Source organism: Varroa destructor, unplaced genomic scaffold (assembly GCF_002443255.2).
Source record: "Varroa destructor unplaced genomic scaffold, Vdes_3.0 BEIS01000002.1, whole genome shotgun sequence".
NCBI lineage: Eukaryota > Metazoa > Arthropoda > Arachnida > Mesostigmata > Varroidae > Varroa > Varroa destructor.
The window spans coordinates 14,861,550-14,888,897 of NW_019211455.1; the positions used below are offsets into that span (position 1 = coordinate 14,861,550).

The 27,348-nt window shown below is 39.8% G+C and overlaps 4 protein-coding genes across 10 annotated transcripts; 3 read left to right on the top strand and 1 right to left on the bottom strand.

The window, feature by feature from the left end:
- Window positions 1-228: 228 nt before the first annotated feature.
- Window positions 229-20,282, bottom strand: LOC111245174 (uncharacterized). 5 transcript variants are annotated; one of them, XM_022793146.2, is made up of 9 exons: window positions 18,192-18,330; window positions 17,785-17,948; window positions 7,449-7,663; window positions 7,163-7,291; window positions 5,022-5,228; window positions 1,739-1,867; window positions 1,345-1,515; window positions 957-1,139; window positions 229-506 (listed from the first exon to the last, which is right to left on the bottom strand). In XM_022793146.2, the coding sequence occupies exons 3-9, from the start codon at window positions 7,647-7,649 to the stop codon at window positions 285-287; spliced, it is 1,242 nt and encodes a 413-aa protein (XP_022648881.1). In that variant the 5' UTR covers window positions 7,650-7,663; window positions 17,785-17,948; window positions 18,192-18,330; the 3' UTR covers window positions 229-284. The 5 variants fall into 5 exon arrangements, with proteins under 5 accessions (XP_022648881.1, XP_022648880.1, XP_086836069.1 ...); XM_022793145.2 differs by lacking the exons at window positions 17,785-17,948; window positions 18,192-18,330 and adding an exon at window positions 20,146-20,282; XM_086979943.1 differs by lacking the exons at window positions 17,785-17,948; window positions 18,192-18,330 and adding an exon at window positions 9,305-10,014 and having other exon boundaries at window positions 7,449-7,487.
- Window positions 13,037-17,135, top strand: LOC111245175 (uncharacterized). The gene is made up of 3 exons (XM_022793147.2): window positions 13,037-13,182; window positions 13,594-14,171; window positions 16,006-17,135. Exons 1-3 carry the CDS (start codon window positions 13,113-13,115, stop codon window positions 16,156-16,158), a joined length of 801 nt encoding a protein of 266 aa, XP_022648882.1. The 5' UTR covers window positions 13,037-13,112; the 3' UTR covers window positions 16,159-17,135.
- Window positions 18,201-19,239, top strand: LOC111245176 (ADP-ribosylation factor-like protein 16). Its single transcript, XM_022793149.2, has 2 exons — window positions 18,201-18,576; window positions 19,058-19,239. Exons 1-2 carry the CDS (start codon window positions 18,201-18,203, stop codon window positions 19,237-19,239), a joined length of 558 nt encoding a protein of 185 aa, XP_022648884.1.
- Window positions 20,283-20,301: 19 nt separating the features above from the next.
- LOC111245173 (uncharacterized) lies at window positions 20,302-27,299 on the top strand. 3 transcript variants are annotated; one of them, XM_022793143.2, is made up of 12 exons: window positions 20,302-20,434; window positions 20,639-20,843; window positions 21,102-21,266; window positions 21,597-21,822; window positions 22,183-22,374; window positions 22,643-22,853; window positions 23,007-23,199; window positions 23,382-23,748; window positions 24,383-24,696; window positions 25,625-25,828; window positions 25,947-26,149; window positions 26,857-27,299. In XM_022793143.2, exons 1-12 carry the CDS (start codon window positions 20,388-20,390, stop codon window positions 27,044-27,046), a joined length of 2,517 nt encoding a protein of 838 aa, XP_022648878.1. In that variant the 5' UTR covers window positions 20,302-20,387; the 3' UTR covers window positions 27,047-27,299. The 3 variants fall into 3 exon arrangements, with proteins under 3 accessions (XP_022648878.1, XP_022648879.1, XP_086836066.1); XM_022793144.2 differs by lacking the exon at window positions 21,597-21,822 and having other exon boundaries at window positions 22,206-22,374; XM_086979940.1 differs by lacking the exon at window positions 25,947-26,149 and having other exon boundaries at window positions 26,857-26,991.
- Window positions 27,300-27,348: the final 49 nt, after the last annotated feature.

Here is a 27,348-nt window from a genome sequence, read left to right on the forward strand (position 1 = left end):
CCCCCCTAAATATGTTTGCCCATTTCGGAGTGACCGACTCAGTCCTTGCCAATCATCTATTATGTATGTTAGGATGATTTCAGCTGGCTATGTTTGAGGGAAATGATTGTTGCCAAGCTCAGATATACATGTCTACAGATTTTCTGCGACATTCGGCCCCCCATCTGAACAACACTCTACTTCCACGACGACGAACTCGAGACCGTGTCAGACCAGCTTCGACTCCAGAAGTCCAGACCGTATGTATAAAAATGATCTTATTGATACAAAGACGCCATTGTAAATTATGAAGTAGCTGGGGGCGAGGAAATCCCGACCGCGTTGGCTATCGTGGTCAAGGTCATGTTGTTTGCAAACGGCACGGAAGAAGAAGACATGTAAATTTGGATTATAACGATAGCAAATGTAGTGACCGTTCCGACTAACGTAAAAGCTAACTGCAAATTCATGTTGTGACCAGATGCCGTTCGTACCCCAAAATCTACATCCGAGTTTAGCAGGTCCATCTGTTAAAGAGAATAGTGAATTAGAAAATCAAGGAAAGTAGAAAAAAAAAGGCTATCATAGAATACTATCTCAGTACACTGAATTTAAGAAGATTTCAAATCTAGGGCCTATTTTCTCGCTTGAATACAAAATTCTATCGACTAATTTGTGCGTAAAGTAGGACAAAATGCAGTACTTTTTTGTCGCCTTCAAGACAGCTAAACCAGTATCAGTATTCCATGCGTGTCAATAACCACATGGCCTTTTTATTGAGCTCCATATTTTGGTTATCGATCGTATTTATTGAAGGGAAATTAAAGCGACTTTTGCTTGATTAGCCTAATCCTACTCGCACCTGACTGACATTACTTATCGTTAGTAACTTTGTGTTATGGACTCATAGGCGACCGAAACGCTGTGACCGAAAAAGGTCCACCACACAAAAGGCCAAGATTTGAGGAACGATTTACCTGAAAGAGCAAAAGTTGTGTGCACGGCGTCAACTCGGAGCGTCTGGTCAATGTCTGGGTATTGTCGCGCTCTTTGAACACTCCATGACCGGCGTAACAGAACATTGAAAAGAGCAGTATATCGAACACCGACGAAACGATTATGTATTCAATGTGATCCGTTTGATTTGAATGAACATTGTCCTGCAGTAGAAACAAGATACCATCAGGTAATCACAAACCGCTTGGTACCGCAAGGCTGAAAAGTACGATTATCTATGGCACTTTTTTACGATATTAAGGGTTTCAATCGTCGTATCGTTTTTCGTCGGTCTACTTTATCTAATACGCTAGGTAAATTTATCTCGCTAGCCTGGTTAGTCTTGCCACTGTTTATGTGGTGTGTTACCTTGTATTTAGCGTAAAGGAAGACCTTGACACAAGTGTGGAAGAACATCAGCGATAACCAGGCAAAAAGTTGAAGGCCAAAGACATCAGATAGCTCGTCAAGTGTGTCCAGCAATTGAACATAACGAACACGAAGTCGCAAAAATAGCTCATCTTTACGCTTTTCGTCCACCTATTATCGACAAAGGACAATGGAAAAAGGTACGATTTTTTCATCTTTCAAGTCGCTTGCTTGTTATTCTTGAAACATACCTATATTTTGGAGACGTATTAAACTCTAGGCATTAGACCCATATGCTAGACGTAGTGCAGCATTTCTCTGGGTAGTCTTTAAAGCTGGCAATGACTTTTAAAATTTTGTATAGAGTAGGTGGTGATTAATTAAAATCGATAACCTGCGCGTAGAGAGCTCGAGTGACATCGTCATTGATGGCGCCGATCGCACGCCGAACACAGACGCAAGATGCTACGAAGAACGTTGGTAGAATACAAAGTACTGCCGATGTTGACGCGATGTAGATCAACTGAAAGAGGAGAAAATGGTATCTAAAGATAGAGCTAATTGGGTCGGTAACGCAACCGTGATTGATTTCTGGTCTTAACTAGCGTGACCCCTCGGATCTGTGAAGGGTTTCCCTGTGCAGTTGAGAAGCCGTTACGCTCTACTTACATTGCCAATAGTATCAATGACATTTTAAAACGATTGTCCATATATGTACAAATCCTTATATATATATATGTGTGTCCCTTTAATGAACCGAAACTCGAGCCGGCCGTGGACATTGAGTAAATCATGGCTTCATTTAGGTCTTTTCAAGGCCTGCGCACACGTCTCACTCGCTGTAACTTGTAGGTAGCAAATGGGGCTAATTTTACGTTGTGTGTCACCGACTGATGAAGTTACTAATAATCGCTATTACTTTAAAACAAAGCTCGAACTACTCGATTGACCCCTTCAAGGAAGAAAAGTAAAATATTATTAGCTAAGAGGTAAGTTGGTCCGCATGCGTGATCGCATGATCGGCCGTTGTTCGCGGCATAAGTGCTCGGTATTTAGCCTAGCCAATGAAGTTACTGTTTAGTTCATTCTGTTTCGGACTGGCGCCCTTGCATTATGCTTTTTCAGAATTTTGCCCCCTGAACACGTTTTTTTTCTCAGCTACTTGTGTTCACTACGACCCAGACAAATGGTATGATCTTATCGCATGGTTTGAAGATGGTTCTCGCTAAAATTTGCAATTGAATTGACTGAAAAATATACAGAAGCTTAGCGTTCTAGTGTGCACGTCGCAGGCACTTCTCTCGGGAAGCAAGTTGATACAAGCCCAAACGCTTACGTTTAACCTGAAGCTAGCACATTTACGCAATGCACTGCTGATATTGATTTACTGCAGGCATAGCGTAATTTCATATTATATATATATATATATATTGTCCGCCGTTATAGGTACTATATATGAACTAAGATAAAGTCTAGGAACATTGGCGTGAACAGGTTTACCTCTTATGTAAATAGGTGGCATTCACGCTGGTTGTCGTAGTTAATGTATAACACCCACAGGAGGTTTCGTGGTTTTCTTCCACTGGAGAAGACAACAATACTAATTATTCCATCCACAAATGAGTCCTTTCCGAGATTCTGCATCCCCATTATTTTGGTTCTTGCCCAATTTGCCTGGCTGGGTACCGTAGATATATTATTTAGAGTCATGACTGCTATCAACCAATGACTAATAAAGTAATAATTAACGGTAAAATGATTAGAGCAGCGGTACGTTGAGAGCACAGGGCACTGACACGAGAGCCAGACAAGACATTTCCAAATACTGATTAAATAATGATAATTTCAATAACAGCTACGGTATTGGTACAAACGTGATTTGGCCAACTAGGCATATGTCGCTGTGTTTATATCCGTTGAATAACGTGTAATTCTTGCGCCTATGAATTGTTTAACAGAGCTGCCGACATAAATGTGAGGATTATACTGGGTTATTGAGAGGCTTGGTGTTAGATTATTAAGATCGTTTTATTAGCCGGACGCCATTAGAATCACGTATCTGAGGTAATATGGCTCGCGTCGGGTCAGTGTTGGATCGTTTGAGAGCCGAAATTTGGCAGCCCTACCTGTGCTAAACTTAGAACATCTTTATTGAGACTTAAAGTGTAGTGCTTCAAATATGAGTAAAATTTTCACAAAAAAATCACTTTGTTTTAATATTTTTCATGAAAATGCTATTCGGGCCAATAAAAAAATGCCTGCCATTTGTGGTCGAGATGTACTATCGGAAGAGACGGCTTAAAAATGGTCCCGTTTTAGATATTTTGAAGTCAAAAATGCTCTTCACAGCGGTTGATCGATTGCGAAAGATTGGCCGGTGAAATCATCACCATCGTATTGCCAAGGGACCAAACATCCACCAAGATAGAGTTCTAAATCACTGGGTGCTATACGACAAACTAGTTCGATCGTGTTGCCATCTGATGAAAGTTGAGTCGCTTCTAAAGATGTCGATCACGGACGATGAAAAGTGAATTGTGTACGATGTGTTATAATTTGTGGTGACGCCAGGGCTGACGCCAAAGCATCTTACGTATTCGATGGGAGCGGAAAAAACTGGGCATTATAGGTTAGTATCGTTTGGCAAAAAGATTGATTCGGATTTTTATTTGCCAACAAATAAGATTGAAACAAGCCACTGAAAAGTTAAACAGAGCTAACAAACAGAAAAAAAAGGCGCAATTTTCTGCCATGTCAATGCTACACTACGTACATTTCTAGCTACCCGGCAGAAAATGAGAGGACCTGAATGCCTACACGATATAGCCCGGATTCTTCATCGCTGAAATATCATTTGTATCGGTCTTTGCAGAACTCTTTTAATAAAACGGACTCAATTTCGATCGACAATTTTCGCCTAGAGACCTCAGAAATTCCACAATGATGGGGCTACGGTATTGCCATAAAAACGGCACAAGGTCAATAATCAGACTCGCACATATTTAGTTAGGTTATTTAAAATACAATAAATATTCTCTTCAGTCTTCGCGTAAAAACGATTAATACCTGTTTTTTTTGAAAACCCAGTAGTTGGATTCAGTTCCGACTGCGGCGGACTGTATCAAGTGTTGGATGTAACCCGAATGAAGGTTTGATGTAAAGCTTTTTAATTAGCGCTCTACATTCAATAGATATCTGTATATGGGGCATAGACACAAAAACAATTAAGCTAAAATTAGATCTGCTAATTAAGTCAACAGTCTGCTTACTATCAAAAATGTTATCCTGTTCGAGCTTCGAGTACTTCTAACAGCGAGTAAAAAGTGAAAAGATCACAAAAAATCTTTGGGAAGTGCCCAAATGGTGGCCAAGGTAAATAGGTTAACGATCAGTTCCATTAGAAGCGCTTAACACTAAGCTGAAAACTTCTATTTACAACACCTACTAACTTCAACTAAGTCCATAGATTGAACCTGTCAGAATACCATTCTTATAAACCCTAGATACTCTATGAATCAGTTTTACCGCACACTTGAAGATTCGTAAGTCGAACTTACTTCGCGAACATCAGTTCGCCTGCATTAATTGAAACTAAAAAAACACCCAATGGAAACTTATTTTTTCGTAGCCACTTTCACTAATGGTAAATAGGCGTATTTTTACTTGTGAGGCCCTACCTTGCTTGTCATCCGAATCGGAAAGTTATGAACGGATCCGAGAAGGGGCAAGACGTCGCCGCGGTCACAGAGAAGATAGATATCTATCGATAGCGACGATGCAAGAAACACTATAACGAACATTACCAACAAGCGATTGATACGAAGTAGTTTATCGTCCACGTACAGACACGTTAAAATCTGACGTAGTTCTTCAAGTCTCCGCTCCTTAAATCGACGCACAGATAAAAGGCGATATTATGGTAAAAAGATGTAATCAATTAATAAAACATAGTTTGTTCCCTAAAGATGATACGCATCACGATGGTATTCATGTCAAGAGCTGACTTTATCCATAATATAACTATGTTGGGCCTGACATAACACCCACAATGCTTACCTACAATAGAATTGATGTGATTCCTTTGCTAATTTTTTAGTTATAGTGAGGGAATATGTTTATGTATATAAAGACGCATGGCATTCTCGATTCACCGTTACCTTACGTGTCGTATCTCGGGCTCTACTGAAAAAGTGTCCTAAGAACGCGAGGGGTTACTAAAAATGTTTTCTCCTCGAAAATTTGTAAAGACGTAGCAAGTCCATTCTATTTATATTAGTCGACTTCTCAAAACTTCAGTTTTGGAAACTTATGTGGTCGCTGCAACCAGAAAAAGGTGCAATCGGACAAATATTTTAATTCCACGTACGTTCGACCTTACGAATTTGGTTTCGCAATGTCATCGAAAACCTTGTAATTGCCGCAGAGAGGAAAAGGCTTTCTGCACCTCAGTTATTTGAGCTTGCTTGTAAGTTAGCTGCGTGTACTACCAAGGCTGCAAAAGACATTGCCCATTAAAGGTAAATACCCCCGTGTTCGAATTAGCGATAACCAAGTAAGCCTGCAACAGAATTCATATGTAATATCAGCGTTTTTATGAAAAGGCTAGCAACAATTAGTTTTATATAGTTTCTTTGATACGAATCGATACCAGGTCACAATTTCCTTATGCGTGTGAGAATCAATGGAACGCTCTGTACAAGCGCACCTTTATAGCACCAGTCAATGTTTAGATAAGGGTGAGATTGATTTTCAAGCGAGACCTTTGCACCTTTAGGATATTCCGTGAAATTATACCGTTAGTAAATATACTAAGCATAAGTGATACTATTTTGCGATGACAGATGACCTGGCAAATAATTAATTCACATATCACGAATTATATCATAGCGTAACTTATGATATATATCTACATGTATACTTCTATCCCGTCTGTCTCCGTCAGATTTACACGTCTACTTCTATGGATCGGGAGGTAAATTTTTTGGTTTCTTATTATATATATATATCTATCTGTGATCATCAATAAACAGCTAGATGCGTATGCGTATAAACTGAATGGAAAATGAATAATATATGCGCAGCAATTGCTGAAAAATGCGTCTTCGCCCTCGCGGTCGAAATCATATAAAAATATATATAAACAAGCGTTGCATGTATATGTACGAGTATGCCCATATGTAACATTTGCTATCCTTCAAAACAACAGACTGATGAGGAATTTAAGACGGTCAGAACGAATCTTTTCACATCCGCATAGCCATCTCGTTATATGATCACGTAAGAGGATTCGATGTGTCAAAAACGTAAATAATAGTTATATAAATTCAATGATTTTTCTAATTTTGTACATAAACTTGACCGTTGACCAATGAGGGTCAATCGAGATACGTTGCAAAGTTTGTCGAGCTATAGTTTTGATAGATAGATATAGATAGGGACCCGACAACTCATATGCTGTCACTACTGGTATATATTGTTCAGGTGTTTTTAGTGCATCTTCATAGCACGACAAAAGAAGAACGACTGCATTAACATTTGAATGTGGGACTTCTATTGAATAGAACAGCAGGATACATTGATCTGATTTTCGTGATACTGCTATCCAACTACATTCGTGGTACTAGGCTCAACGGATTATCTATATTTTTTTTTATGTCCTATCTGTTTAGCTTTAATTGACGGATGAGGCCATCAATGACATTCGAGCAAACAACGCTCTATTTTACTGTAAAATTTTAAGAAAAGATAATTGCCTATCGATTTGCAATGGGAAAGGTTAGAGAAGTTATTAGTAACGGAAACTTAAAGTTTGACGAACCTTAACGATGCCCGTGACGTACGTAATGAGGGCGAAAGACACTCGAAGTGCTATCTGCATCATGAAGAACTTTTCTGCATGCAACGGGTTATTCTTGGACTTTAGGTCCAGACCCTCTGGGGCCTCAATCTGTACAACAATTCAATAAATAAGTTAGTCATTCAGTGGTTTTACCGTGAACTGCGAATCATCTAAATGTCTTATTGATATAGTTTTTTTTTAGTCCAAATACGATAGATATGTTTGGTATAATCGATTCATACAAATAGTGAGACGCAATAGGTACCTGAAAATAGTGGAATCCGGAAGTAGCGATAAGGCCAATCTGCAAGACCAGGTGAATAATTCTGATTGTCCAAGCTATCATTTTATTTTTCCAAAAGAGGCCCACATAACGGCCCCCGAATACAAGGTATCGGTAGACGTCTGAATACTTTCTCGCGCGAAATATCGTTACCGAGTCCCTACACACTTTAAAATTATCCATGAGATGAAACGAACCTGAAGGACAACTCCAAAAAAACGTAGTTTATAGGTAGATCAAGTACAAACAACATAAGATATTTCACCCTATGGAAAACAACGATTTTTAAAGCCCTGACGCTCTTTGCCTGCCAGAGCGTTTTCAGGTCTAGCAGACTTATCATCATCATCTTTCAAACTGAAGTAAGGTACCTTCACATACGATTTCGACGCTCTGCATAAGAATGTCTTTCGAAATTGGAAATATGTCTTAAAACGAAATTACACACGACGAACGTATTGTTATACGTGCTTGAGCTGTCAGCCGAGGGAAAAAATTTAACATACAACAAGAATATAGCAAAAACTTATATACATATGGCATATATATTATATATGCCATATGTAATATGTGCTGTGTTACATATTTCTTATTATATAATAAACAGTACATGCTAGAAAAAGCCCCGATGTCGCACCTAGACTTTTCTCAGTAACTAATCCCTTCTCATCAATCCCCTTCGGAAATCCACTTCATTATTATTATACGGCCAATATTGTTTAATCATCAAAGATATTTTAAAAACACGAGCTGCAGAAAAATATCTAGTAGTACGATATTTCGATACCACTATTACCACCATAGATCAGAGAAATTTCAGCGTCTTTCATAGACTGTTGGAAATGGTCCACCGAAGAACAGAAGCCTATTGATATACAACTATCTTCTTAGAGACGGCACGAAAACTGAAAATTATGTTTGTTTTTTCTTTTTACAACACATCGGTAGCAACAACCGATGCTTCCCGTTCGCCTCAACAGATTATGAAATGATTTACTTAAGTATGCTAAACATCATGTTTAACCTATAAATTTTTGTTATATAAATGCGTTTATGTACGTTCTGTTTTAACGGTTAACGATAGGGGACAGGTTGCAATTTACATAGAATACATGTTTCTAGTACTATTGCTTGGCATTCCTTCAGACGTCGCGTTTTACCTACGAATGACTATAGTAACAATTATGGCCATAGTGTGTCACGTAAATAGCTCGTTTTATGTTTCGGAAACACTTGTAGTTTCCGTAGGTGCATAACGCTTTTTTATATCATCACGAAGTAAACAAACGAAGACATTTTTTGCTCAATATATATATATATATACACGTGGTTTTCACATTACCAGTGAAACTCTATCAATCGAAAGCTAGCTGACCACTAAATGCGAAACAGTGCTAGACAGCGTCCTCGGATGGAACGGCTTCCCCTTAAGACTTGCGATGCATACTTTCAAGATTGTTATTTGAGGTGCTGATCCTTCAAATGATGCCGATTACTAGCGATGTCCATTGTGCATAAGAACAATCACATAATTCTAATTCGTTATTCGGTTACAGGTTGCCACGAAAAGCATTGCACGTTACAGAAATTTTGGCGTGAGTGCCTTTCAGAGCATTGAACTAAAGTTCTCTTACACACACCCACACAATGACCTAGGTTTATAGATGTCTACACACAAACCTAGTTTCACGTACAGCCCAAACCTGCTGTATACAGTGTCGCTGGCCCTGGGTACAATATTTATGTGAACGCTTCGTTTCGGTTAAAACCGCGTTCTAAACATCTGCATTTTGGTATCTCTTACGTACAAGCTTGCTTATAAGTCATTTATGACACACCTGTAGCTTGCGCGGTTCGTCAAGGCGAGACCTCTGAAATGCACAATTAGTGTAAGTTGACCGTGAACTCGTTATGAATAGCAGACCAAGGCGAAACGAGACTAGAAGCACTTGTGGAGGCTTTCCTACCATCCGGAGTACAGCCGCAGCCAACTTTCGCTTCTCATATTAAGTGTCCTCATTGCAATATCCTTTGAGGTGAGGTAAAACAATAGACCAGTGGTTAGTCTTGAATTTAACTGAGTTGTCACCCCTTCGTAAGTACGATGAAATCTACCTTCGGAGGTAAAACTTGTCACCGGGTTATAGCTTGTACCCTTTCCCTTACGGGATTTCCAATAAGTATCGATTGAATATTGGCAAGGATGGCGCAGTAGGCTGTAGTTGGTGGCCTCCATCGAAAGCAATACATATTGACGACCACGGCGATAAAGGAAAGAACAATTCCGTAAAAAGATAATAATATCAGAAGTAATTGTAGCAATATGCACAGGCCGTTCATGAGGTGGCAATGCAGGTGAAAGGTCATGTCTATACAGGAGACGGGCCAATAGATCGCTACCTCTTAATTACTTGCAACTCTTTGGGATGCTATATATTTGATTCTATGGAGGAAGTTAAAACAAGTCCTCTGCAAAAGAATTTCTTAGTTATGAGCTGATGACTACACCCGGTTACCCAGAAATGAACCAAACGTTTCGATTTCTTCATTTGCTACTGGCTTTCGACATTGATCGCTTCAAAAGCCTGAAGTAGCGAAGCTTTGTCCTTTAACGCCGAATGTTCAGATCGATTTTTAATTTTTCTTATTTAGCCTAAATATCTGTTTGTAGTTTTGTAGTTGGTACAGCCATTAAGCGTCGCTGCAAATGGTTAAAACGAAATGTTTCACAGCCGGTCTCAAACTTGTTGGCTTTAAGTATTCGTTCAGGTGTTCCAAGGGTGTGAATCTACCTGTGACCAGCATAAACTCCGACCATTTTCCTGACCTGCGTACCTACATCCTTCCTTATCTGGCCTGAATAAGCGTGTCAGGTTTATACTTGGTGCGGCCATTAACTATTGTCAATTGCTGAAGCGAAATTGTCTATACCACCGTTTTCAAAGCGCTGTCTTTTCCTTCATATAAATCGTAAGGTTCGTAAATAGACACGCCACCATTGAACTATCACAAAAACTAATATTAAGCACATATTAAACACTAGCTGAGATTCGTAAATGGTTTGCGTATACAATACCAACGTCTGAAAGACGAAATATAGCACAAGCTAAACGACGTTTATGGCATATAGTGCACAATATGCCGGACGAGAGTATCACTTGCAGCGTAAGAGGCCGGAATTTCGAAATGCTGAAGTAGCAGGCTCCACTTTTCAACTAATTTTGTCTGACTAGACAAACGTTACCAAATCTACCATGTTGACTAAGTTTATTAAAAACTAATATTTCTACATAGCGGGTAGCGCTAGAAGAAATGGTCTGCTTGACGAAAATACGACATTGAAGGAAAACTTTTTTTTCCAAATCTATTCTGATTCCGCTGAAACAATATAAGCAAGATTATATCTTTGATTAAAGAAAGACCCATACGTGCGTGCAATATATCTATTCTATATAAAGCTTCATGTATATCCTGGACAGAGAAGACCCCCCAGTCTTAGGTTATACATATCAAACACAGTTTTGGCTATGTCTTCAATGTGAGTACGGCACTGTATATAGCTATTAGACCTGATGCCTAAAGATGAGTAAGTGACTAGTTTAGTGATGGCCTGTTACCCCGAATAGTAGCCAAGGATGCTTGGGCGATTCCTTCTATCTGAATACTCGTAACAATTGCCTTTGGAAAAAGCTGCATGCCTTTATTATCTGAAATATCCACAAAAACTATGAAACTGTAGGCGTCCTTTCATATGTAGCCCCTGCTCGCTGAGTTAGCACGACTTGAACAAAGCCCGGTCCTCAAATAAGTATAATCAATAGAGATGAGGGGCATTAAGGAATCCCGTAAGAAAACGTTGTGTGCACCAACTTTAGTAGCGAAGCCGCGGTTTGCAAGGTAAAAGCAGCAGCAAGCAATTATTGCGATTATGCAAGGTTAATATGAAGTTATATATATATATATATATATAATTATAATAATAAGGTTACGGAAGTCTTACTAAATGTGGTGCACAAAGCGAACAGTGCCTAAAGAAATACCTCCATCTCATTCAAAGTTGTGTTTTGCTCTAGTTTTTGTAAGCCTTGCGGACAAAAATCAATATGTTGGGTCGAAACCTATCGGCACCAATATCCCCTTTCAAAAGTCCGATGCTCGTAGTGCAGTGAGAATTATTTGAAGTAAGGATCAAACCCAAGATTTCAGGGCTGTGAGCTCGGTATACTATTTGTATCACAGTCACCATCAATTGTACCCAATATAGATGACACGATCACTCTGCACAAAATGTCGCTTTCTCGTGTAAATAATGGGAATTGTTCATTATGCCGTTCGTTCAAAATTTCTTTATCAAACAATATGCTATTTTGTAAAATTGAATATACGCAGTATTTGTAAAGGTCCAACATTTAATAGGCTAAGTAATGGCACAAAGTTAAGTGGCGTTTTTTCATGAAAATGCTATAAATTTCTATGGATCGAAACGAGCAACGGAAAGCGGAACAATCTATAATGAGTATTGGTTTCTACTATGAATGTGTTTCTGATAGGAAAAAATTTCCGCCTACGTGAAATTAAACATGGTGTATTGTTATTATTCAATTTATCGACTCTTTGTCGCCATATGAACCCGCTCGAGTGAGGAGCTATTCAGGCCCATGCTAAATATATATATATAATAAGCCTTCTACAATCGTACTATAAACCTTCACGTGCGTTGGCCTGCTGCGATGTGTTCTCACTGCTTGAGGGGTATTTTAAAACATCACCAGTGCTTTGTAATGCCTTACGTTGAACTTACTGAATAAGATATAAAGCAACCAACAATAACCGAACTTCTTTTTCTATGATATTTTTTTTTAATTTAATTTCTTAATAAAAATTTTAAAAAGGTTTTCTTTTTTTTTTTTATTTATTATCATATTACGAATAATAGTATGCTGTTAGGAGAGTTGAGTATTATATTTAGGCAAAAGCTCGGTTCTTGAATCAATGAAAGATTACAGAACAGGAAATATAGATGAGATCATAAAACCGAGCCGACATTTAAGCTTTTACTTCTTCTACTAGCTTCTTTACTTTACGTTAAATTTACTTAAATAAATCTAATTGCACTTCAGCCGCCTGTTTATTCAGCCTCCTTCGGTGCACCTATAGCATCATGTAAACTTGAAAAATCTTTTAAACTTGATCAAGTGTTCCAATCATATCGAGGCTACAGCCTTTGATAGAGACTGAAAATAAGCTCCGTTTCCCTATCAATCCACGTAATAATATGAAAATATTTAACGCCACTTAAAAACCTGTCGAAAGATTACGAAGTATCATTCAATTTCGTTTGTCGAACTTGGATCATAATTACGTTCATACGGAATTTTGGACGGAAATTCGTGAGATGCACAGTCCGTTAGATAGAGCCGTCACTAACAAGGTTTCCAACTTAGATGGCATCATCACGGCTTAATAAGTGTAACACACGCCTTTTATGGGTCCCATTACTTAATTCGTGTTGGGTTCGACATGAGGTCTAAGTTCGAATTAACGTACAGTCGAAAGCAGGTAAAACGACAGTTCGGTATAAAAGTTACAGTAGACCCTTCACTAGGCAGCAGTTCTAGCCTTGTTCGGAACGCATAGTTTTCTAATATGCTTCAACCAATTCGAATGCTCCTGGTTGAAGCCACATTCGTCATAGTCCAGTGTCAAACTTATTATGGTAATACGATTTATATGTAATTCCAAAAGTAGTCGATTATTATTATTAGTATTGCTGTTAGAACCTTATGAAGTTTCTATGCTGGTTTTTTTTGCTTCCGGAATATCGAACCGTTAGTCGATATATGTAGGTAGGCAAGGGCTGCGACAACTCACAAAACTCTCGCGCGCAGTCATAAGCCAGTGAATACACGGACTTCGAATTCTCTGCGATATCTTTTTAGTACATCGTTTACTCCCATTTAGATACAGGATAAGACATTTAATATTTCCCCACGTTCCTGCCACAGCTTCCGTGATACCAAAGCGCCTGTGTAATAAAGTAGATTTTGACAGCTGTCCACTCACCAAAAAAGAAAATCCCAAACGAACTAATCTCTTCTGATGCTTTTTATCTCATATAAAACCACAGGAAATTCAAGACTGGCCGCGTATCCTCAAACTTACTACTCCGACCTGTCGCCAGCGAACTACTACGCTGACACAGATGATTTACGTACACCGCGACGGCAGCCGTCTTACGCATACAGTAATCCATATTTAGACGCCTTCAATGACAATTACAACCCTTCGATTACGTCAAGTGCCGGCGTCGTGAACTTGGCTCAGATTCCGGACACTGGTGCCCTTCTTGGTACTTCGGCAAAAGTGGTACACTTCCCGTTTGACTCGAAGGAAGTTCCGTACAAAGTTCCGCCATCGCCTAGCAGTAGTGTCACTGAAAGTCAGTCGGTGGCAGGTCCAAATGTGCTGATTCAGTCGACCGGGGCAAAGAAAGGCGTCTATATCAAAGACCTGACGCTGCGTTTATCGGAGCCTCTCATGAGTGCCTGGCTAGACAACCTCATTTCCACGATGAAAGGAGCGTCATGTACGATGAAGCCAGTAAAAGAGAAGACCACAAAACTCACCCTGTTTGTCCAACCACCGCCTCACGCGGATGCAACAAAGATAGCAACTGATGTGAACGCAAGCAGTCCTGAAATTCAGGTAAGCTCGGGTCAGGTTCTGCTTTGTCTCCATAGCGTTTAACTTCTAAGTGTTATAACATATGCCAATACATGCAGAACATAAGTTAGCTAATGCATATTTAAAAGTGTTTGCAGCAGTATTTGGTTAGAAATATGTAATAACAACTGCAGGAAGCAGCCATTTGGCCGAAAGAGCCCGCAATCCTCAGTCCGTGTCATAGAGTGTCTGCCAAAATACAATCGATACCTGCTATTAATATCACAAATCTGCCAAAATAGAGATCACGCTTCAAAAGATGGCAGCGATTATGACGAATGGAGTAATTCATGTTGTCAATATTTTGCCACCTGAGCATTTCCGGAACGATCCAGAGGGCCACTAAGTTCTTAAAATTAGTAATTGTATTCGATACAAGCTGTTGTTTAAGAACGTGACGCCATTCGCCCGAGACTCCTCATACGAAATGTAACGCAATCATTTTTGCATACAATAAAACAGTATCGCAGTGACATAGAATCGCTATATAAGTGTTAGGTTCACAAACATTGATCCGCCACATGGAAAAGAAAAAAATTGGAAAAACAATGTGTTAACGACTAAAAGGACAAATTGAAATTTGTCTATAGGACTAACGTGTGAAATGTGGTGATTAATGCAGTATCTCTCTTTTTAGCAACGTCTCTAATGGCAGTTTTCTTAGAAATACCAGTTTAGCTTTCTGTCTATATCAAAAATACTTGAATTTCGGAATAATTGTGTATCCTAAATGCAATGGAGGACTACCGGCTTGGCCTGAACGTCCATACCATATTATCATACCACAGTTGGCCTAATTTATTTTCCTTTTAATCAAACGCTTTGTTTAAAATAACTCTGTAAATGTCACAACGTTCACCAATTCTTTACGAAAGAATATGTGACCCATGTAGTAGAGTTTGTATGAAAAATGAAGAAGAAAAGGAATGACCGTTATATATATATATATATATATATATATATATATGATCATATACATATATAGCCAAATATATACGGTCTATTCTTTCTCACTCATGATCAAGCGCCTTAGAAATGGTCCAATGTCTGTACAGCTTCGCAGAGGGGAATACGATTAAGCGCAGCCTCCTGCGTCAGCTCATGTGGCACCCAAACATCGGGTTTCTTTTTTTCAAATGATCCCAAACTATTCCTTGGTGAGTGCCTAGTCCCTTGGCAATATCATGCTTACTGACATGTCGGTTCTGTTCGATCTTTCCAATCATTATATCAGCTTCTCCGTGTGAGGGGCATCTTACGTATCGAACGAAAGCGGCACAACCATCTTTAATCCATTTCGTCCGATAACTATATTCACCATAAACAAACATTTTTTCGCTCCAAACAGCATCTGTGCCTTTATAACAATAACATTGTATATACAGAGCAGTTTTGCAGGAGCTTCACTTATCCTTAAAACACTTTATGTATGTTAAGTCTGAGTAAAAGCAATCCAACTATACTAGCCCAGTTTACTATTGTCCTTCCGCGAATTGTTCTAAATATAAGCTTTCAGACGACACCCGCGTCAACCCAGTGCGCCTAATATTATCTGAGATATGTTCTAATCTAGCTAGGGAAACAATCGGTGCTCTTTCGACATCCCTCTTTATGTATGTAAGCACGCGTATGTGGCCCGCGTGATTTAAAAATCGCTATTGAATCGGTGTTAAGACCGTCTTGCGGCCACTGACAAGCGTCGGTTTATGATTTCGACAGCTAGAAAGGCAAATAGCATCTCCACAATAACCTACTGGTTGTGCTGTAGTCATATTTATGGAAAACCTGACCCACTTTGTCTTCGGATTATCTGCAGGTTCACAGGATCAGCGGCCGTGTCGACGTGGCAGCAAGAGACTCACGAGCAGAAAAGTCATCTAGAAATGCTTTTAGTGCCAAGTTGTACAAGCTGGGTGATGACAAAGAAGTCGTAACCTTCGATCCATTGAATACGGCGCAACCCGCATAGACATGTTATTAAAAACACACCATATATATTTACTGCTTTGGGGAAAATAGTAAACCAACACTGGTATACTTTTCTTTTATTGCGGCAAGTGCGAGTATATGCAGACCTAGAAAAATAATAACTCCGCCTACTGGCAGGAACGGCTCTCGAAAATATGCCTGTTCACGTCTTTATATATTCAATTTGGTGCGAAAGAGCAAGATTCCTCAGTGATTCTAGCGCTGCATCGTTGAAGAATGCCAATCAGGCCGTTGTCCAGTAGGACACACTCTGCTATAGAGCTTCAAATAACTGTCGGCGCCAATCGTTTTCAAAGGATCTTCTAAGGCAGAACGTTAGACCGAACGTACACAAAAGCATTGCCTACTTGTAACAATAATTAGTCACTGCTTCTAGATGAACCTATTTGCTTTTCACTGACAATCTAAGAACAATTGGCATTGTACAAGACATATGGGTAGGTAATATCAAACCTTTGAGACTACTGAAAACCCTACTGTGCTAATTAAATCCTATGAATACTGAAGCCTGAAAGAAACTTAGTAATAAGCCAGTTAACAGTATACGAGTATATAGAAATACGCTAAGTAAATATTGAAAGATATATTAAATAGCTTTCTCGTTTTTAGCACCTACCTTGTAAGACCACTATTTTACCGACTAATTAAAGTGGATATTTTTTGCGTAAATATTACGTAGAAAGTGAATTTAATTAAATCTTTTATTGTCTACCAATTTCAAAAAGCTCAATCTAATTTAAGTTATAGCTGATTAAACTCAATAAAGTTTAATGTCTTCAAGGATAATATGTCAGTCAAAATTCTCATTTGGTTAAGGTAATTTTCCTATTATTTTCCAAATTATATAGCTATATCTACGACCCTTTAAAAGCATCGGCCGTAGACTGTGCAAAGCGAAGTGGTTTCAGATAATAAATATCCAAATAAATTTGAACAAGCCGTTCACTAGCCAAAGCAATTTTTCTCCTTTTCTTAAATGCAGATCATCGTATAAATAAATATTTATTTAAAAAAAAATATATATATATATATATATATTATTATAGAAATTTATCTAGAAAAACGTGCAATTCGTTCGCATCGATCGTGCTTCACCTAAGCACAACAAATGCCTGTCAACGCTTTGCAACGAAGAAATGTTTGTTAAACATTTCGTACTCGTTTAACAAGTAGCTGATTTTCTTAGAACGTCTGACAGATGATTTGGATAAATTCAAACGGTATCTTATGTCTTTTAGCTACTTTCAATATTGAAGGAAAAGTCCGAAAATTTAGAAACATTAGAAGGTATCAGCTAATGTCATTTTTGGAAATATAAACGTTGCTGTTAGCTCCAATCTGTTATCGTCGTAATTACGTATCGTCATTTGCTTGGAATTAGCTTACTAAAGTTAGTTATTATTTGCTAGCATCTCCAGTTCCCATGAGATCATATGTTTAACCGTTCAAAACCCTGATGCGATGAAATCTATGGTACGAATGAAAAATTCTACTCTTTGATCAACAGTAAGGTCTATCGAAAACCGCTGAAGCTGATATCGGGCGAAGGATGCCAAGGAAATCTATGTCTCACCATAGCAAAATTAGCTTTTGTATTATCACTTACAATTTACTTTAGCAGTTCGTTCGCATCGAGTCTAGGGAGGGTATCCAGGCAACCCTCACTAGGTCTGTTGCTATAGCGACGCTCGTAAACGTTCAGAGCTCGCTCGGGTTGCTCCTGCCGAGGCCTCGAACGTTAAGTCTCTGCAAACTATTCCGGTGAACTCACTCAGAAGACAAAACATGTTTACGTAATTTACGTGACTAGGAAATTTTCCAAGTATCGTTCGTAAAATTAAACCACAACGGAATTGATAGCTTCAGTGAAACCCCATAGGAAAGGCCGATCGAGTGTCAGCTTCCGATCCACTTCTCGTTTCGATGTTATCTGAGGCTAATAACAGATATTGTAATTTTAATGCAACCATTTTCTGGAGCTACTAGCAACTGTGAATACGAAGTGCCTACAACCTATCGATTATGGCGATTTTGGTGATCGGTCCTATGAGCTCGGGAAAATCGAGTTTGATCAAACGGCTTGAAGAAGTGACCGCCCCAGAGTACCGAAGGATGCCGCACACGTTTCCTACGACAGGATTAAATATCACTGATGTTCGATTGATGCCCGGATTGCGCAAGTCGATGACGGTGACGATTCGCGAACTTGGTGGGGTTATGTTTAATCTGTGGACGAAGCATTCCGTGGAGCGAGACATTGATGCTGTCCTGTTTATTGTGGATGTCTCGAATCGAGAGTTTTTCCCTCCTGCCCAGGTTGGGCTTTACGACATCCTTACCTGCGGAGCCAACGCACCGCTACTGATTGTGTTTAACAAAGCTGACCTATGTACAGAAGGTAAATTTTTGGACCAAAGCGACCCGTCATCTCGGGCGAAGTATATACTGGCCGCGTGTCTGGCAGTACCGAATCACGAAGAACTAACTAACTAGAACGATTATTTAAAATAGCGGGGCACGTTGTTCGCACATATCTTAATGTATCCAAGACATCCTACGCACGGCATAACGAATGATATTATATTGGTGTATTTTCGTGATTCCACCGTTTCGGCGTGTTGGACGCCATGCCAATGCGCTCGAAAGAACAATAATAAAATATCGTCACCCTCAAGCTAAGCCTACTGATTGACCTTTTACCTAGTTTACAACTGTATATTATATAAAATCTTAGTTTGGCTATCGTGTGACCGAAATTCAATGATTTACTTAAACCTTTCAACCGTCTATTGAATTACCCGTCACAAACGGGTGATCCGATCGAAGGTTTCTACAGAGACTAAATAAAGTCGGATGTTTTTGTACATCATTTCTTTTAGGGGATGTGCAGGAATATCGGCAGGCTTTGAATATCGATCGGTTAAGTGATTTCGCGAATCAGAGTATCGATGTCGTTCGTACTAGCGTCAAGACTATGTTTGGAGTGGATAAAATGCACCAGTGGATCATGGACAAAGTCACAGCAGCGGAGGAAAGGCGAAACGGAAATAACCCCGCTTAAAAGATGGCTATATAACATACCGAATTATTTATAACTGGCCTTAATTCATGTATATTCTATCATGGGTGAAAATAGCGTGATAAACACTGCGCTAATTGATAATAATTTTCACTCAAAATATAAGTTGCTTAGAGAGGTAAGTGGACAAACGTAACCAGAAAAAAATACTTTCTATATTGAATTAAAATATCTATTGACTTGTGCCTTTTTTTTTGCAAAGTGCTCGGCCAGACACCTCAGAACCACAGCAAATATAACTAAATATCAGCAGAAGTAGAAGCATAAATAAAGAAACTCATACGATACTTGGTCGTGTCTAGCTAAAATCGTGCAGACATTAAGGTCATAGATTATACAAGTATACCAGTGTAAATACAGTCTTTTTGAGGACCTGGTTCATATACTATACACACATACAAAATAGTTCAAGGAACAACTCACACAAACACGGTTTTTCGAAATCGCAACAAAAAACTTTTAATAAACATTCGTCATATGAGTTATTATTTATATGTCTGGACAAGTTGTGTGTAACATGTACAAAATTCACACCTTAATGTTATTATAGGTCTTTTTATGAATGGCTGTATGTATGAAGTAGCGAAAATATACAAGTTTAAGCCGCATAACAACAACTTCCCTCGAGAACTACTTGTATCCACAGAGGTAACCGAATCACACTTCTTTTGTAAATGGCACAAAGCAGAAAATTCCTCGAAGTACTTGTGGACCATCGGCCGGCGTTGCGCAACGAGACGGATAGTCACAATGTAGAAGCGATCAGGAAAACAAAAATTTACTACTTTGGGAGTCATGGCCACACGTCGCAAAGTTGAAAGTGAATTGAAACAAGCCAGTATCTAATAGACATGTATATTCAGGAAGAAGCTATACATAAAGACTTACCCGTTTCGAAGATCTACTTTAAAGGGTTTATCATAGCTACGAATAGAAATCAAATCCGTATTAGACACATCGCCGACACGTCATCGCTATCGAAGTTCCACTTGGCCTGCGATCAATATTGCTATACACTAACCGATATTCCAACTTCGACTTGAAGCGCGCCACTCGTCTGAAAACAACGAACTTGGCAAATTAGTTCCTAAGAGGGTTCAGCAGAGGGCCTGCTGCCTCAACAGGGCAGAATGACAGACTTTCGGGAAAGAGTTGATGATCGGTTCATTAAACCCGAGTGAGTTTTTTCGAGAGAATTTTTCGGCACCAGCGTTATGTTATGGATATCGTTGATTGGAATATTGATCAAATCTGGCTAGACGGAAATCCCGGCCGCTGCAGAGGGCCTATTTGATCGGCGTCGTTTAAGAACAAAAATCGACCGTAGCATTTATTAAACATTTGGCTCTGTTTTTTTCACGTGAATGCCGGCTCAACTTAGTGAGGAAGTGGTCGAATTGATCCGATTCAAAGTTCCCGAAGCGACCCGGGATGAGATCGTTCGGGCTGCCTCGGCGATGAGCCGCTTGACAGTGATCTATCCGAGAGTTGTGCGGGTCGCGGCTGCTCTATTGGAGAACTGGTACTCATCTAATTTTGCTGCTGATACAGACAGAGATCCTTTACTGCATTTCTCCTACCAGCAGGTAAGTTCAGGTATATGATTCCATAGCGTATTGTGATACTGTTGTTGCTGTTTTATTTACCGAGTTGCGAGAATTTTCGAGAGAAGAGGGATTTCAAATCCTGCGAAGCATTGCTCGATATAATTTGATAAAAAAAAAAGATCTCAAAGGAAAGCGTAGGACAATTTTGACACCTGCTATCCACGTGTGGCTGCATGTTTTGGAGACGCATCGGGCGCAACTGAATAAATCGTGCATTTTTGTCGTTGCTATCACCAGATTCTTCTATGGGTGCAGGAAATGCATGAGAAAATGGTGGACAAACGGCTGTTACTATTTGATCTACAGGATATGTTTATTAGTCTCTACGAGTTACACGACCTTTGTATGGATCGTGATGTATTCGTCGCACACCAGTTTGCCTTGCTCATTCGACAGCTCTCGGTACGTTTGTTCATTAACTTCAGCACAATTCTCTAGCTATTGAAGCCCGGTTTTTTATTAGCTTTGCCTTTCCTTGCTTGCTATGGCCCTATCCGTGGCTCTATAATTTCCGTGTTCCATAGAGACCGCACAAACAAAGACCTAAGGGTGACCGGTACGGCACTTTGTATATGCTCCACGTATTCTCTGGGCACTCGTTTGGGACAATCAGGAAAATTAATAGTTCGGAACGTGCGGATATAGGTCTTCGACTTTTTCTCGTGAAAGATCGCTTTCGTGTAGTTTATCTCTTCAATAGAGCACGCAAACGAAGTAAGTTTTTCTTTGTAGATATATCTGGGTGAACTCACCGCGCACCTGTCTCGCCTTGGAAACTGCGAGGCATGTGATATCCTTAGAGTGGCTGACTGGTGTGTAGAGCGTAGCGCTATAGCCGTGTACGAGAATCGACCTGAACCAGCCATTCACTGTCTCCCTCTTATTGGCGATTTCACCCCAGAAAGGCTTCTCGGAGCCGGTGCTTTCGGGTCTGTCTACAAAGCGAGATATAATCCGGGTAGGCGCATAAACTCGTTGGTCTTGGGTTTTGCTTGCATATGCGTAACGCGCGCGATCGCTCAAAATCATTGCATCTATCTAAAATAGATCAATCTGGACCTAATAGCGTTCAGTCTAAGGCTTCACATTTTACACATTAGCGTACATCCCGCCATAACGCTCCTGTTTTGCAGTAGCTTTGTAATTAGCCATATAGCGTTAGCGCTAGATTCGGATATGACGAATCGTACTGTCAGCATAAAGCAGCGATGTTACCTCCTGCAAAGCTTCACTTGATCCAGCAAAACTATTGCAATTCCGATTGATTCTTGAGCCTATAAAGAGCCTGTATATTTGTCCTGCGTATGTCACATTGCAGCAAATATGGTTTGTACATTAAAGATCGTGTCGACGACGTGTTTTAGCGCAGTCGAGCATGCGACGGCGGATCGTGTGGTGGCATCTGTTATTGATCATCCATTTATTGTATCGTACTTTTGTGTCTTCAGCGTTGACGAGAAGTGTACGGTTACAGTTATGGAATACGTGAAGGCCGTCGACCTGCAAAAAGGTAAAGCGCCACAAGGGGATCACCACAGCATTTCTGTGCTCCACATACTAAATTAGAAATAGCTTCTATAATTAGAAACATTTGCTTAGTTAACACTCCTAAAGATCAAATCATAATTGATTTGATCTTCATCGAAAAGCAATGAACCGGTGAACCTAATAGCGGCTTCGTGACCAGATGGGTGCTAAAATGTTTTAGAAAAATGCCTAACTTACTTTACCAAATTAAAGCTGTTTTTCTTTTTTTTTTTTTTCTGTAAATTCTACAGTCGTCGATCGAGCGCAGAGTCTCCGGGTGAAGCAGAGCCGGATCATCTTTGCCCAACTGATGGCAGCTGTAGTTCACATGCACTTCTACGGACTGATCCATAGAGATATCAAAGGAAGTAACGCTTTACTTTCGTTTGGCGGCCGGGTAAAACTAATAGATTTCGACACCAACAAGGTCTGCGTGGGTCATTTCGCGACACGCCATATCCTGTGAGTTGAAGCTTTTTTTCGTCATTTCAGTCATATGGCGCTCGAAGCGAAGCTCGTTCTAGTCTCGTTCTTAGCGGCTTGCCTAAATATACTGCTCTGCGGATTCATTACAGATGCCACTCTGTAGTGATCACGCCATATTGTCATATTCAGGTCGTATTTTCGGCGAACTGCAGTGGAGTTAAATGATATGGAAATTGCTGGCACACCACCTTACATGGCTCCTGAGGTTCACTGTCGGAAGGCATACGGTCGAGCGATGGATTGGTGGTCATTAGGAATCACGCTCTACAAGCTCATGATTGGTCGAGTGCCGTTCCGGGGTCAGAACGAGGTGACGCTGAAGGTGCGTATAGCTTGGCTTTATTTAGAGGATATACGAAACGAGGTTTTTGTTGTTTTTTTTTCCACGAAACTGCGGACGGCCAAATTGTTTGCCAATGCTTTGGAATAATGGCTAGAAACTATTCATCACTATTGCAGGTCAATGATAGTTGTTAAATATCCGTTCCTCCTATGTACCAACAGAATCAGATTTGCAACGAAGAAGTTCGGTTTCCCAAGTTCAAATCGAATCGTGAACATATCGTTCGGCCAGCGATTAACCTGATTTTGGGATTGCTTAGAAAACGTGCTCTGGAACGACTTGGTTCAGTCCAGTACAACGACATTATTAATGCCCCTTTTCTAGCCAACATAGATTGGACATGGTTGCAATCTGCTGACTGCTTAATGCGTCTTCCTGCGTTTGGGGAGGTCATGTATGAGGCAGCCAGAGGAAAAAATACCAGAGATCATCGAGAACACCTCACTGATTCGTTCATCATGCGTCTTTCGCCAGAGGCTTCCCCTGAGACCAAGTCACGGCCGCTTCCACGAGTACAAGACCTTAAAGGTGTGTAACGATACCGTGTATTGGGCCACTTGCGAAATAATTATAATATATATATATACAATAATAATTATAGCCTGATACCAAGCGCGAGCCAATCAACGCGTATCGCATTATTGCGTTGCTACGAAACAGATTCGAACCGAGTATAGATGTAGCACTAAACTGCAACCAAGGTAACGGCGTTAGCGCTTCGTATTTGAGCTATTTGTCAATAAAACTTTTTTGGTGAGGAGGTTTAACTTAAACGCAGTGATCATTTCCATGTTGAGGAGTCGCGCGTAGCAAAAGCTTCTATAACTTCCTCCGGTTAAGATTGTCTTAGTACTTAGGTCTGCATTTGACTACAATTTTACGCAAAGAGCACTCTTGAATTTTTCTGAAATCGTGTAAATAACTGTCCCTCATTAGCAAAATCGAGGCATAAAGGCGTACCTACCTCGGCGAAGAGCCAGTACTACGACACTGATGAATCTTACCTACTGATAAACTTAGCGACATACCAAAGTTATGAATTGTGAGTTCTTCGCAAAAAAAAAACAAACAATTTCTGTAGCATGCGTATATACGTGAATATGCATAAATAATCACTGGAATACGTGAATGTGTAAATAATCACTTAACGCTTTTGTGTCAGATAAGAAAGGCGGACATCAGCCATTGTTTACGTATATGTCAACCATGTTTCGAGAGGTTATGCGGTCAGGTATCCCCGTAGAAGCTGCATCGTCTGCGCCTTTGTTCAAAAGTATTCAGCGATTCGCACACAGTAACGTTTTGGATTTTAACTCGACGAAGTCACTTGAGAACCCATTGCAAGCAGAGCGAATAGACATCGCTATACCTAAAGGACGTAGCCATCGAGTCGCAGCCCGGTTGGAGCCAACCCTGGGTGAAGACTGCAGGATTTACTACGTTGTCACAAATATCGCGCCTAATGACCCTACAGCGGTGAGCAGAACAGAATGTATATCGAACGGCGTGTTCAGACAACTATGATGATGACGCTAGAAATAATATAGAGTACGACTATAGTTGTATAGCCTTCGATTAAACAAGCCTACGCATGGTCACAAAATTGGTGAAGAAGTTCTGCATATAGTTCCGCAATGCTTTTTCGTTAAGAAAACATTAGCATCGGTCGAAGCATTGAAAACACCTTTTTAAAAGCTGAAGTACTTGAGTGTTATTAAATCTTTACTGTTGTCTTTCTTATATAAAAAAAGTACTTTTATATAAGACAGCAAAGCTCAGGCCTAACAACAGTAAAAATCCGTAAACTTCTTTAATTATGATTGCAACTTCCTAAACCTTTTTAAAAATAATACACATGAGGAACGTTGTGTTCCAGACAATGTTTCCATTTCCAAAGTTAACTTCGTAATTTTATTATTAATAAGACTAATTACCTATTATCTAGTCAATTCTTTGTTTGGACACTGTTCTCACAGTCAATTTGTGAAAACCCAAGATTCTGTAGTTAAGACTGTATTTCAAAGCAGGCTACCGACACCTTAGAAATTTGTTTTGGCTTATTTGTTTTGTAGTGACAAGGAATATTATTCATTACTGCTATTACTGAAATGATTAGATTTTAATGAATAAAAGTAAGTTCTGCAATAAAGAACTTCAATCTTGACTCTTAAGAATTCTGTGATGAGACTTCTTGTGGCATTCTTTTTCTTAATCTATGCAGTTCAACTCAACGTACGTTCGATACAGCTTACGCTTGATACAGCTAAAAAAACTCTTGGCAAAAAACAAACTACACGGAGCCAATGTAGATTTTCGCTTGCTTTTCTATTTTAGCACAATATCTCAGCCTATCTACAGACGATTTTTACACTCCATTCAAAATCCTCTATTATCCCTATTGCAGTATTCTAGTTTAACAGAGGGTGACGTCGTGATAGCTGTCAATGGGGTGAGCGTTATCGACGGTTCGCGGGCGGAAGTAGAAGCTCTGATGGCCGCTCCGGGCTTTGATGAGGTGATTGTGACGGTGCTCTCATCTGGGACAATGCGCCTACTTTTGAGCCGAATAGATATGCGTCTTGTTCTAGCACATTTTAAACCGATTGAGGTAATGCATTCAATCACTTCTGTTTTACGTTTCTTCTAGCATGCATGTTTGTACCTCACGCGACGTCGTAGTGAGTACGCGTGTAATATAGAGTCCTCTGCGTCGTGCACGCTTGCAGGTCGTGATTGGATTGGGCATTGGTTCCAATATGTTCACACTTCGGGTAGGCTCCTACTATGAACCAACAACGAAAGCTTTCGTGAAAGTCACTGTGTTACTGCACGTGCACAGTAGATTAGGCTGCAACGTGTATTCAGGTGATGTCCTGATTGCTTTTAATGGATCACCAGTAACCGGCCTCACACTCGATGACCTTTCAGGGTACGTGTTGCCCATATAACAAGAAGAAACATTCTGCAACCAACTTATAAAAAAAAAAAAAAAAAGGCGATAAAACAAACATTTACTATTTACATGTTTGTCTTATCACGTTTACGTTCGCTTACCTCGGGTTCAGTCACTCCCGCGGTGCCGACGTCAACATCATAACGAAAAAAGGGTCGACTCCGAAATGATACGGCGATACCTTAGTTCTTATAGATTCACTGCGTAATTATTTCATTATAAGAAAACATATATCAAAATTAGTAAGAACTAAGGTTTCACCGTTCGGAACATATGTATATTTATGACAACTACACACAGAGACCACGTCATTTCAATCAGGCGAGGTTTTCACAAATCATTAAACGTATGCTTCCTGAGTGCAACTTCGTCTTTAATACAGACTTTTTAGACGAGTTCAGCGCAAATTAGTATTATTACTACAGAGAATCATGAAGGATGCAGCGGAAGGGTTTACTTATAAATAGGAAGTGTATATATACATGCAAAAATTTGGGAAAAAAAGCAGGATTTACTATCGGACTCCTCGTGGTGATGGGGCACCTCCATGTCGGTGAAACGTTATCATATATTCGGACAACATCTGTATTTGTTGAAACTACTGGGTAGAGAGATTCGGTGAGAAGTTTCACAAGATTTAATGTGTTGTAGCTTCTTGAATGTGTATGTGCGTTTGTTTCCAGAAAGCTGAATGATGCAAGCGTGCAACGAAGCATAAGCGTCGTACCTGCATCTTGTATGCGGGTCGATCGGCCGATTTTGGACCGACTATTTCGCGCCTATGATGGCTACTATCAGAACCAATTTGAAGAAGATGGACCGGAGCTGCGTTCATCTGTCGAAAAGAATCACACAGATGAGGATGACATGTAGGCACAAGAGCGAGCGCGATGATTTCGTATATTAAATTGATTAATTAAATACAAAATTGACAAATTTTCTGAACTTCAGAGCAACGAAATGGCTTGAGCTGCAGTAGCCATTGCGAGCGACGGCAGAAAAATTGTTTTTTAGATTGCAAAAAAAAACAGCAAAAACGTCAAGTCGTTGGTGGACTGTGAAGATGTTTCAACGTAAATATTAGCACTTGACGGACATGGAGTTCATGGGTGTTGGCGATTAATAAGTGGTCATCTTTAATATATCCAAGTTACAATAGCAAGCTGCTGAGCTCA

Bases quoted from the DNA above. Each gene is read 5' to 3' on its own strand.
- LOC111245175 (XM_022793147.2), top strand. From the start codon at position 13,113: ATGCTTCAACCAATTCGAATGCTCCTGGTTGAAGCCACATTCGTCATA. The intron at 13,183-13,593 runs GTAATACGATTT...ATAAAACCACAG, and splicing joins CCAGTGTCAAACTTATTATG to GAAATTCAAGACTGGCCGCG. The intron at 14,172-16,005 runs GTAAGCTCGGGT...GATTATCTGCAG, and splicing joins CAAGCAGTCCTGAAATTCAG to GTTCACAGGATCAGCGGCCG.
- LOC111245174 (XM_022793145.2), bottom strand. From the start codon at position 7,649: ATGGATAATTTTAAAGTGTGTAGGGACTCGGTAACGATATTTCGCGCG. The intron at 1,868-5,021 runs GTAGGGCCTCAC...CTCCTCTTTCAG, and splicing joins CGATTCGGATGACAAGCAAG to TTGATCTACATCGCGTCAAC. The intron at 507-956 runs GTAAATCGTTCC...TCTCTTTAACAG, and splicing joins CACAACTTTTGCTCTTTCAG to ATGGACCTGCTAAACTCGGA.
- LOC111245173 (XM_022793143.2), top strand. From the start codon at position 20,388: ATGACAGACTTTCGGGAAAGAGTTGATGATCGGTTCATTAAACCCGA. The intron at 22,375-22,642 runs GTAAAGCGCCAC...TAAATTCTACAG, and splicing joins GGCCGTCGACCTGCAAAAAG to TCGTCGATCGAGCGCAGAGT. The intron at 23,749-24,382 runs GTGTGTAACGAT...CTTTTGTGTCAG, and splicing joins ACGAGTACAAGACCTTAAAG to ATAAGAAAGGCGGACATCAG.
- LOC111245176 (XM_022793149.2), top strand. From the start codon at position 18,201: ATGGCGATTTTGGTGATCGGTCCTATGAGCTCGGGAAAATCGAGTTTG. The intron at 18,577-19,057 runs GTAAATTTTTGG...CATTTCTTTTAG, and splicing joins AGCTGACCTATGTACAGAAG to GGGATGTGCAGGAATATCGG.